This window comes from Cervus elaphus, chromosome 19 (assembly GCF_910594005.1).
Source record: "Cervus elaphus chromosome 19, mCerEla1.1, whole genome shotgun sequence".
In the NCBI taxonomy this organism is placed as follows: Eukaryota; Metazoa; Chordata; class Mammalia; order Artiodactyla; family Cervidae; genus Cervus; species Cervus elaphus.
Window position 1 is genome coordinate 22,811,924 of NC_057833.1, and position 12,374 is coordinate 22,824,297.

Below are 12,374 nucleotides of genomic sequence, written 5' to 3' on the forward strand. Positions count from 1 at the left end.
ACCTAAAACATCCCCATTTATACTGATCAAGACTTCCTCACCCTGATGACTTTTTCTTTTGGAATAATATTGATTTCAAATTCAACATGTCCTTCAAGCAATGATTATAATATGAGTTATTAGTGTAGCAAGAAGAAAGCAAAACATAATATGATTAGAATATATCAGAATAGAAATGTGTGAGCAGATCCCTCTGCCATGCAATGAATTTCATGCTCTAGTAAGAGAAAAGCAGAAATTCCCAAAATCACTGACAGCAACACAGGAACTTTAATTAATGAATTAAATAGGTTTTTATGAGGCAAATTCCATGTCCAAGAAGTGCTCAGAGGTATTAGTAATATGTTAATTTGTTTATTTTAGCAACAAAATATTTTATTTTAACAAGGTATGATTTTGATACTGGGTTTTGAATTTTTTATCACTTTTAATGAAGATCTGTATGTCAGTGACCATTATTTGTATTCATGGTTTGTATCTGATATAAAAGGCAAGAGAACAAAAAAAAAAAAAAAAAAAAGGCAAGAGAACAAAAAACAATAAACAACTGAAGGGCATACTTTCTGATGAAAATTACATTTCCATCAGACCACATTGAGACACATATGATGATAAAGATAACATGAAAATGTTCCACATTTTCACATTGGTGCCTTCACATTGGAATTTTACACACTCACATAAATACACACCCTTATATTTAAAACATTTAGTAAAAGAGGCAGGAAATTTTAGGGAAAGAAAAAAGGAGATGCGTTACTGGAATCTAAACATTTTGTCAGGCCTTCTAAATAGAAAATGAACTAACTATGTATCCAAACAAATGAAAACCCATTGAAAAATGCCACCATTGTTTCATAAAATAGAGCATAATGGCATGTTCTTATTAGATTATCCTAGACATATATTTACAAAGCTCTTGTAACATGAATCACAGCTCAGAAGCTGGTATTCCTTTGACTTCACCAGGATTCACTCATGTTCTTTTCTTCTTCCTTTTGGTGACATGTAGTTTAGTTGAGCCTTGCAAAGTCAGCTTACTGAAACCCACCATGGTCAAAGTGAATGCTGCTCCTCTGATCTTGGTCAAAGCCTTGTAGTTCTTCCTCCTGTGAAGCTGAGAGAAGCCACCTCTTCATTCCTATCTCGGTGATCTTGGGAAGTTTGGTCACGGCACTTAGCAAGTGTCTAAACCATTGTCCGCACTTCCTAAAAGTTGATGGCCGAAGGCTTATATCCAGCTCAGTTAATTCCTTGAGGAGCCACAGGTTTTGGCAGAAGATGGTCCATCCGGCCTCACAGATGCTGTCGTTATAACTCAGGTCCAGCTTCTGCAACCTGGCCAGGTGACCTGTCTGAATTACCGATGCTGAAAAATAAAATCATTCTGCTAAAAGCCAAGAACACTTGCTAGTCAACTGTTTCCCACTTCCAATAACACAACACACTAGCTCCAGGATTTGTAATAAGAGTGGCACTAAGATGACACCACCCTTGTGGCAGAAAGTGAAGAGGAACTAAAGAGCCTCTTGATGAAAGTAAAAGATGAGAGTGAAAAAGTTGACTTAAAGCTCAACATTCAGAAAACTAAGATCATGGCATCCGGTCCCATCACTTCATGGGAAATAGATGGGGAGACAGTGGAAAGAGTGTCAGACTTCATTTTGGGGGGCTCCAAAATCACTGCAGATGGTGATTGCAGCCATGAAGTGAAAAGATGCTTACTCCTTGGAAGGACAGTTATGACCAAACCAGATAACATATTAAAAAGCAGAGACATTACTTTGCCAGCAAAGGTCCATCTAGTCAAGGCTATGGTTTTTCCAGTGGTCATGTATGGATGTGAGAGTTGGACTGTAAGAAGGCTGAGTGCTGAAAAATTGATGCTTTTGAACTGTGGTGTTGGAGAAGACTCTTGAGAGTCCCTTGGACTGCAAGGAGATCCAACCAGTCCATCCTAAAGGAGATCAGTCCTGGGTGTTCATTGGAAGGACTGATGCTGAAGCTGAAGCTCCAATACTTTGGCCACCTGATGTGAAGAGTTGACTCATTGGAAAAGACCCTGATGCTGGGAGGGATCGGGGTCAGGAGGAGAAGGGGATGACAGAGGATGAGATGGCTGGATGGCATCACTGACTCGATGGGCATGAGTTTGAGTAAACTCCAGGAGTTGGTGACGGACAGGGAGGCCTGGCGTGCTGCAATTCATGGGGTCGCAAAGAGTCAGACACGGCTGAGCGACTGAACTGAACTGAACTGAACTGAAATAATAGAATGTTATTAGCTAGCAGTTTTTTTCAGGGCATTTAAAATTACTCTGGTAACACTTCTCTGTATCCCATGTACAACTTGAAAATGAATTTTTTTCTCTTTCCAAATTCCAACCCAAAGAATGTCTTTTCTGGTTGAGTTCATGCTCTCTGCTCTCATGGAGCCCCAGCTCTTGCTGCAGGCTTTCTCTAATTAAATGTGAGGAGTGACTGCTCACTGGCTTTAACTCAGGATCATTTGTCAATAGTCTTCTTGCTGTTTAATGCTGTTTCATTATTCATTGTTTATTTATTCATTCTTCATTCAACAGTTATTTAATTGAGTACTTTCCATGGACAACATATACTTGGATAATTTCTAATTCATGGGTCAATTAGAACCTTTCATACATGAGTCAGTTTTTCCTTTGAATAGCACACATTAGGTAGTATCACAGTGCTACCTAAAATGGCTCTTAATAAATAACAGTTAATGAGGAAGCTAAGAAAAGGAGTAAGGAGAGACAGCCAGAGCAGATAACATGTGCTTCCCTTTTCAGCCAAAAGCAGGAATGGGTTATAGAGATGAGATGGGCAGAATCTCAGAGCTGGAAGGGACCCTGGAGGGCTCCTCATGCAACCTCTAGATGGATGATCAGAGAAAAATCCCTCACAGCTTCTCTAAGGGGGACCAGCCCAATTCTGCCTGAAGCCCTTTCAGCTTGCCCCAACAGAGGGAAGCAGCTCTCAGCTGGAGGAAGCCGTGCCTCTGGGCCCCATCTGACCTTGCCACTGCCTACCTGCTGGGAATCCTCAGCTCCCTCCACGTGTCAACCATGCAGTGTTGGACAACAGTCAGGTCCCCGCAAATGTCCCCCTTTTAGGACTAAACATGCCCTGGTCCTTCAATCATTTGTCACACATCATGGCTTCCAGACCAAGCAGGATGCTCCATTGCCATCAAGGCTTACTATAAAGCTTTAGTAACCAAGACAGTATGAAATTGGTAAAAGAATAGACGCATAGACCAGTGGAGGCTTCCCTGGCGGCTCAGTGGTTAAGAACTTACCTACATTTTCTTCTTACCCCCTTAACAGTATCTTTCGCACAACATAACTCACAGTTTTGATAAAGATCTATTTATCAATTTGCTAATTTGGTGGGCAGAGCTTTCTGTGTTATATCTTAAAAACTTTTTGCAAAACTCAAGTTCCCAAGTATTTTCCTAGATTTTATTCTAAAGGTTTTACATTTACATTTTACTTATCCATTTTGAGTTATTTTTGTCCAAGTTGTGAAATATAGGCTGAAGTTAATATTTTTGTGTATGATAGCTCAGTTAATCAAGCACCGTTAGTTGAAAAGACTTACTGAATTGCTTTTGCATTTTTGCCAAAAATCAATTGACCAGTTTGCAACCCCATGGACTGTAGCCTGCCAGATTCCTCTGTCTATGGGATTCTCCAGGAAAGAATACTGGAGTGGGGTTGCCATTTCCTTCTCCAGGGGATCTTCCCGACCCAGGCATTGAACCCATGTTTCTTGTGTCTCCTGCACTGGCAGTCAGATTCTTTACCACTAGCACCATCTGGGAAGCACTCATTCATTAGTCATTCAGTTCAGTTCAGTTCAGTTCAGTTGCTCAGTCGTGTCCGACTCTTTGCGACCCCATGAATTGCAGCATGCCAGACCTCCCTGTCCATCACCAACTCCCAGAGTTTACTCAAACTCATGCCCATCGAGTCGGTGATGCCATCCAGCCATCTCAAACTCTGTCGTCCCCTTCTCCTCCTGCCCTCGATCTTTCCCAGCATCAGGGTCTTTTCCAATGAGTCAGCTCTTTGCATGAGGGGGCCAAAGTATTGGAGCTTCAGCTTCAGCATCAGTCCTTCCAATGAACATCCAGGACTGATCTCCTCTAGGATGGACTGGTTTGATCTCCTTGCAGTCCAAGGGACTCTCAAGAGTCTTCTCCAACACCACAGTTCAAAAGCATCAATTCTTCGGGGCTCAGCTTTCTTCACAGTCCAACTCTCGCATCCATACATGACCACTGGAAAAACCATAGCCTTGACCAGATGGACCTTTGTTGACAAAGTAATGTCTCTGCTTTTTAATATGCTGTCTAGGTTGGCCATAACTTTCCTTCCAAGGAGTAAGCATCTTTTAATTTCATGGCTGCAATCACCACCTGCAGTGATTTTGGAGCCCCAAAAAATAAAGTCTGACACTGTTTCCACTGTTTCCCTGTCTATTTGCCATGAAGTGATGGGACCAGATGCCATGATCTTAGTTTTCTGAATGCTGAGCTTTAAGTCAACTTTTTCACTCTCCTCTTTCACTTTCATCAAGAGGCTCTTTAGTTCCTCTTCACTTTCTGCCCTAAGGGTGGTGTCATCTGCATATCTGATATTTCTCCCGGCAATCTTGATTCCAGCTTGTGCTTCTTTCAGCCCAGCATTTCTCATGATGTACTCTGCATATAAGTTAAATAAGCAGGGTGACAATATACAGCCTTGACGTACTCCTTTTCCTATTTGGAACCAGTCTGTTGTTCCATGTCCAGTTCTAATTGTTGCTTCCTGACCTGCATACAGGTTTCTCAAGAGGCAGGTCAGGTGATCACACGTTAGTCATTAGGGAAATCCAAAATAAAATCGCAGTGATTTGTCCCCATCTTCTAATTACAGTGTTTGGCCATAACACTTGTTTTGAAAGCACGTATTTATTCCAACTAGATTGAAATATCAGAGAACAGTGTGGACATAACCCGAATTTCTTGTTTGCTTACACATAATTCATCCACAGGAAACACAAGGTGAACAGAAAAAAACAACACCCAGCTGAGCAAAGCCAGGCATAGACGTAAACAAAATCCACACATGCACAGCCCTCCCAAGGACAAGGAGCCTTGCCCATCCACATCCGGTTCCAACTTTCTATTCTATGTCAGATAATCCTCCTTCTTCCACCGCATATCTGTATCTATCTCCTTTTTTTTTTTTTTTTAATGGTTCGCTGCACCTGGTGGCTTGCAAGATCTTAGTTCCCCAACTAGGAATAGAACCTGCACACTCAAAAGTGAATGCATGAAGTCCTAATCACTGGACCACAGGGAATTCCTCCATCTCCTTGTATGAACCAGTCTCTACTGTGTATTTGGTTTTAGAATTGCCTGTGTCTATTTTAGGGCTTGCCGGGTGGCTCAGTGGATAAAGAATCTACGTGCAATGCAGGAGGGATGCAGTTTCGATCCCTGGGTTGGGAAGACCCCCTGCAAGAGGGCATGGCAACCCACTGCAGTGTTCTTGCTGGAGAATGCCATGGACAGAGAAGCCTGTTGGGCTCCAGTTCATGGGGTTGCAAAGAGTTGGACATGACTGAAGTGACTGAGCACAAACCAGCTTTCTCCCAAGCAGATGTCAAGGGGCAGGGAAGGTGCACAGAGGGCTTAACTCCAGGCCTCATTGCCTCCTCTGCCTCCCTTCCCCCAGGCTGGCAGGGCAGGCACACGGGGCTCTGAGAGTCAGGACAGCTTTGGAACCAGAAGATACACACCCAAGAGAGCCACGTCCTCTGTCACCAGGGAACAGCTGCTCAGCCTCAGCACTTGAAGAGACATTGAACGCTTTAGTGTCTCCAGGAGCAGCTTCAGGTTGCCGCCAATACACTTATTCCAAGAAAGGTTGACTATTTTCAGAGCAGGGAGGTGAATGGAGGCTTCAGCTGAAATTGACAGTGATAAGAATAGCAATAACTTAGACTTCCTTAGAGGTCATAAACTTTGAACTTGAGCAACCTAGGCTAGGGCAACATATTATTATCACTGAGTTAAGAGAGTCGTGGGCTTCCGTGGTGGCTCAGATGGTAAAGAAACCATCTACAATGCAGGAGACCTGGGTTCGATCCTTGGGTTGAGAAGATCTCCTGGAAGAGGGCATGACAACCCACTCCAGTATTCTTGCTTGGAGAATCCCCGTGGACAGAGGCTCCTAGTGAGCAACAGTCCATGGGGCCACAAAGAATCAGACATGCCTGAGCAACTAGCAGTTTCACTTTCAGAGACATCTTAGTTGCAGCATGTGGGATCTAGTTCCTGACTGGGGATCGACCCTGGGTCCCCTGCATTGGAGTGTGGAATATTAGCCCATGGACCACTAGGGGAATCCTGAGATCCAGCAGTCTTTGGATTAAATTGGGTGAAAGAGGGACATCATCTCTGGGTGTGGGCAGTACCCTCCATAATTCCTTGTTTCTCCTGCCTGAAATCCATGGATTCAATTTATGTTGCCTATTTTCATTTGGAAGAAATTTTGGAAACTTCAGAAAAGTAAAACTTGGTTAAATGGTTAATTCACTATCAACTGGCATTTCTTTCCTTCACCTCGAGTTTAAGAAGGAGAGAGAGATAAACAGTTTTCTCATCTAGTCAAGATTTCCAGAGTGTGTTCTGCTTTTACGCATCCCACTGGCTTCTGAAACGGAGACAAGGCCAAACCTTCCTGGAACTCTGGAACACCAAAATGTATTGTGTTTACTTAACTGCAGTTACAGAAACAAGGAAGGGAAATCGTGTATCTTGGAAAGATGTTTAAAGGAAATTGAAGGATTTTCTGCCTAGTTCACAGTTTCCCCTAACATTAAAACTAACCAGAGCAACTTATTCACAAGGTATAGTCATCAATTACATTTTACATTTTCTTTCTAAAAAATGTTTGAGGGGTAGATATGTATTCTTTTTATAATATCTAATAAGAACACCCCTCCCACTCATATGATACAGTGACCTATTAACAAGAAATTGAACTTATATATTTACTAGATATATATTTATATATGTGTGTATATTTGTATGCATAAATACATATTTATATGTGTGTGTTTATATGCATAAATACATATATATGTGTATATATTTACCTGTATATATTTACTTCTTTTTTATTGTTGGTTTACTTCTTAATTCAAATGGAATTAAACAGATCTTCCCTGACTTATGGTGGGATTGCATTCTGATAAGTTGAAAATATCTTAAGTAAAAAATGAATTTAGTACCCCTAGGTCATCAGTATAACTTTGCCTAACCTGGTGGGCTACAACAGTCCACGGGGTTGCAAAGAGTCGGACACAAATGAAGTGACTTAGCACACACGCACACAACCTACCTAAACATTCTCAGAACACTTATATTCATCCACAGTTGGGCAAAATCATCTTACACAAACCCTATTTTATACTTAAGTGTTGGATATTTCGTCGAATTTATTGAATACTATACTGTAAGTGTCTGGGTACAGAGTGGTTGTTAAGTTTGCCTTTATGATGGCATGAGAGAGTATCATACCACATTATGTATCATTAGCTCAGGGGAAGATCAAAATTCTAAGTGTGATTTCTACTGAATGTATATTGCTTTTAGAAAGTAAAAGCCACTCAGTCATATCCGACTCTTTGGAACCCCATAGACTATATAGTCCATGGAATTCTCCAGGCAAGAATACTGAAGTGGGTAGCTATTCCCTTCCTTAGGGGATCTTCCCAACCTAGAGATCAAACCCAGGTCTCCTGCATTGCAGGCGGATTTTTTAACCAGCTGAGCTACCAGAAAAGCCATTACATCATCTTAAAGTTGAAAACTCTTAAGTTAAACTGTTGTTAAGTCAGGGATTATCTGTAGATTCATGTCACGTGATGCAATTTAGTGTAATATCTACTTGATTATGATTCTTTGATTGTGTAGCTATAATTGAAAAGAGTTATGCCTTCGGATGGCCCATCAGACTCACAGCAATCTCAATTTATATCGAACTCGGTGGAATTACAAGGTACTACAAATGTGAACCTCCGAGTTGGTTATACAGCCATCCCTCCATATAGATAGGGATATTGTTTCCAGAATCCATCAATACTGAAGTCCCTTATGTAAAGTGACATGGAATTTGCACATAATATGTACACATCCTCCCATATATACTTTAAATCATCTCTGTGCTGGGCTAAGTCGCTTCAGTTGTGTCCAACTCTTTTCAGCCCTATGGACTGTAGCCCGCCAGGCTCCTCTGTCCATGGGATTCTCCAGGCAAGAGTACTGGAGTGGGTTGCCATGACCTCCTGCAGGGTATCTTCCCGACCCAGGGATTGAACTCACAACTCTTCTGCATTGGCCAGTGGGTTCTTTACCACTAGCACCACCTATATAATACCTAACACAATATAAATTCTATCTACATAGACAGTTGCCTGAATAGGGCAAATTCAAGTTTTGCTTTTTGGAGCTTTCTGGAAATTTTTTTCCAGAAATTTTTTCCAAATTATTTTTGACCTGCTTTTGGTTGAATCCATGGATTTGGAACCCCTGGATACAAAGAGTCAACTATGCACACCTTAAAATGTTAAAGGTTAAATTTGCAAAAGCCAGAAGTCATCCATGTGGCTTTGAAAGTCACTTTTAAGAGAGCCTATTTCCTGAAAAGAAGACAGATTGATACTTCACTGTGCCTATGGCTGGGCCTTGGAATGAAATTCACTTGGAGGGAAACAGAGGCCTCCCTCTCGGGTGTTACTGCACCAGTGTCTGCAGGGATCTGGAGAATCGCTTACCCAGGGCAGTAAAAGTCTCACTCTCCAAAGCACAGTTGCTGATTATCAGTGACTTCAACACTGGTAAAAATCGGAGCCTGCTGAGTAGGTTTTCAGAAGAGCTGCCCATCTCTTTGTTGGCAGATAAATCCAATTCCTGAAGACTCGAGAGTAAAGGGATAACGTGAGCTGTTAAAACATCAAGAGGGACGTGGCTCAGGCAGCATCTCACAAGGGGTCTCTGGGTGTTGAGGTGCCACAGTCTTCTCGATCAGCAAGCATGGCTCTTGCCTATGTGACCCCTGCCCTTCCTTACACACCATTCCTCACCACACACGCCAGCCACTTTCCCCAGCATGCAGCTTGGGCTCTTCTCTAAGCCTCTCTCCAGGCCGGAAGTAGAGAGCAAAGACTTTGGAGACAGGGGAAACTGGGTTCTCATCCTGTTTGTTGCTAAAGAACAGTGTGACTTTGGGTAAGTTGCTTAACTTCTCTGAACCTCAGTTTTTCGATGATAATAACAACAATAACTACTCCATAGAGACAACAGGAAGATAAAACGACCTGGTATATATAAAGTGCCTGGTACAGTGCCTGGCACACATTAACTGCTCAGTTATGATCATCCTTTCCTCAGAATATAAGTCAGAAGTACTAGGAAGGCAATGAAATCAAGCAATCAGAACAGATGTCTGTTGGGACTTCCCTGGCAGCCCAGTAGTTGGGACTCCACACTTCCAATGCAGGGGGCCCTAGTTCAATCCAGGTTGGGGAACTAAGATCCCACATGCAGCTAAATTTTTTTTTTAATTAAGGTATGTACATTGGTTAAAAAAAAAAAACAAACCCCACCAGATATCTGTTGGTAACAGCACCAGAGTGGGGTCCTGAGGGCCCCTGCTGTGCCAGGAGGGACCCCAGTTTCCCTGTCTTGCTGCTGCTTTTCCTGCCTTTAGGCCCTAGTTCTTCCCAGTGTGGGAAATACAGCTTCTTGGGACCCCTGTGGGGCTGACTCACCTCCTCAGAGCCTTCCAGGGCCACCAAAGCCACAGGAACCCTGTGTTCACAATGACATCACCCTATTCTCTTTTCCTCCCAGGACCCCTATTTCGTGACTTGTTTGTGTATCTATTGTTCGTATGCAGATCTTCTGCCCTCCCTCACTGAAAGTGAGCTCTTCGTGTAGAGGCTGCTTCCTGCCCAGAATGTGCATCAGAGTCTGGAAATCGGAGGCACAAACATTAGTGGAAGGAGAGAAAGACAGGAGAAAGGAAGGGGAAGGAAAGGAAAAAAGAGGGCAGGTACTTGTGATCCCTACAGATGCAACCATTTCTCCCTCGTCTGATGCCCACAGCACGTTGTATTCACCATGCGTGCTAAGTCACTTCAGTCACGTCCAACTCTCTAACTCCATGGACTGTAGCCTGCCAGGCTCCTCTGTCCATGAGATTTCCCAGGCAAGAAAACTGGAGTGGGTTGCCATTTCCTTCTCCAGGGGATCTTCACCATGTATTTGGTTTATTTCCACCCTCTCCAAACTGAAGCTCCTGACTCTGAATTTACCTTAGCCTGCAGCACAGGGCCTTGAACAACTAGATGATTAATCAGATGTCATTGGCTAAGTGATCCATAATTCCCTTTCTTTAAAGCCATTGAGAATGATCAGATAAAAGAATGTTCAATTCTTTAACATCACAAGGTAGAAAACAGGATGTATTTTCAATTCTGTCTTTTTAAAACTGAGCTGGAGGACCATGCAATTCTTATTAAATAACCATTACCTTTCTAGGGCCATTTATTCCCATTGGTGGCTGTGAATCCAGACAATAGAGGCTAATCTCTCAGTTGCACTATCGGTAACAATTCAAGTCCTCTAGCACTTTAATCTTCATCTGAGCAGCAAGATGAGATGTGAGGTTTGTGTTATTCATTTGTAGCAGGGGAAATTCATTATTTGGAATCCGATGGCCTGATAATTCAGGAGTGTCTCCACAGGTATGACACTCAAAAGTAAAAGGGATGCTGATCCCATGACAATCTCCATTTAAAGCTCAAAAAGGTATTGTTTACTATTTTAAAATCTTCATGAAAGACTCAAACTCATCTCATTTTCCCAAATTGAGGGATAAGAGTCTAAGAAATAAATTAGCAGGGCTAAAAGATCGATATTAGACCCAGAGACCTATTTTGCTGTTTTCTTCCCCCAATTGTACGAAAAATGACAAAAAATGTCTTTTTCTCGTTCTTTACTGATTGATTCATTCAATCGCACATTGAACAGGCATTTGCTGGGTGCCAACTCTGTGCCAGACCTTGTACACAAACAATAGAGAGATACCGAAGAAAACCATCCCTACCTAGAGGAGCCCATAGTTCGGAGAAAGGAGCAGAGCATGGCTGGTGTGCGTGGGAGTCAGCACAGCGTAGCTGGAGAAGTTGATGGGGGAAAGAAATAGCGAATGCCGTCAGAGTGACAGGAGCAGGAAAACCATCTAGACACTTGCAATAATCTAGGCATGAAACTGACAGTGGGCTGGAGCAGGATAGTAGAGGTCTAGACAGTGAGCCGTGGTCAGATTCAGGATATATTCTGAAGGTTTATTGTGGCTGCAGATGGAATAAAACCCTTAATCCCTATGGCTATGCTTGCTGTTTGTTAGGGGAAACTGCATATACATTACCTGTTACAGGACTATATCTGTGGTAGGAAAGTAAAAGGTGGTGACCTAAAATTGTAATTATCCACTATCCACTGACTTTCTGTAACTTCACCTTATCTAAGTGCCTTGGCGTAACTTGTGAGAGAGAATGCCTCAGCGCCCTTCGTTTTGACTTTCCCTCTGCCTCCTTCTTTGTAATATGCTTTGTGACATTCACAGATTCATTTCTAAACAGTCACAGGAATTCAAAATTTCTTCCTCGAGTGCCACATCTATCCTTCACAGATGTGTATAGGAGTTTAGATTCACTAACATTCACCAACTCGGTGGACATGAGTCTGAGCAAACTCCAGGAGACAGGGAAGGACAGGGAAGCCTGGCCTGCTGCCATCCATGGGGTTGCAAAGAGTCGGACGTGACTTAGCAACTGAACAACAACAACAGCGACATTTATTGGGCACCTAATATTTGCCAAACACTATGTTGGGACATTCACAGAACTTTTATGATGTGATCCTCCCAGTAACTTCATGAACAGTACATCTCAGATTTGCCAGTTTCCCAAACATACGCCAAGGCTCTGAGAGTCCTCCCTCAGCTCTGCAGCACCTACTTACTCAGGGACAGCACGTCGTCGGCCGTCAGCGAGCACTGGTGAAGATCCAGCCCCTCCAGGTGCTCCAGCGTGGCCAGCCCTGCCGTGTCTTCAAACCCTCCACCCAGCTCCTTGTTGCAGGAAAGGTCTAGTGTCCTCAGCTCACGCAAGTATCTAAAGGCAGCGTCTACAAAGAAGGTCAAAATCCCACTCTGACATATTACAGGACAGTCGGCAGGCGTGGAGCAGGGGAGGGGGCAGGCGTGGAGAAGGGAGACTAAGAAAATGCAT

The 12,374-nt window shown here is 42.9% G+C and overlaps 1 protein-coding gene across 4 annotated transcripts in view; it reads right to left on the reverse strand.

Annotated features, from left to right (window-relative positions):
- Positions 1-526: 526 nt before the first annotated feature.
- Positions 527-12,374, reverse strand: part of LRRC31 (leucine rich repeat containing 31) — a 28,772-nt gene continuing 16,924 nt past the window's right edge. For 2 of the 4 annotated variants that reach the window (XM_043875467.1, XM_043875465.1), the window contains 4 exons: positions 12,106-12,270; positions 8,850-9,017; positions 5,808-5,975; positions 527-1,369 (listed from right to left, as the gene is read on the reverse strand). In XM_043875467.1, the coding sequence (XP_043731402.1) occupies positions 1,038-1,369; positions 5,808-5,975; positions 8,850-9,017; positions 12,106-12,270 (833 nt within the window). In that variant the 3' untranslated portion in view covers positions 527-1,037. The remainder of the gene's footprint in view (positions 1,370-5,807; positions 5,976-8,849; positions 9,018-12,105; positions 12,271-12,374) is intronic. The other 2 variants (XM_043875468.1, XM_043875466.1) reach the window with 2 other exon arrangements.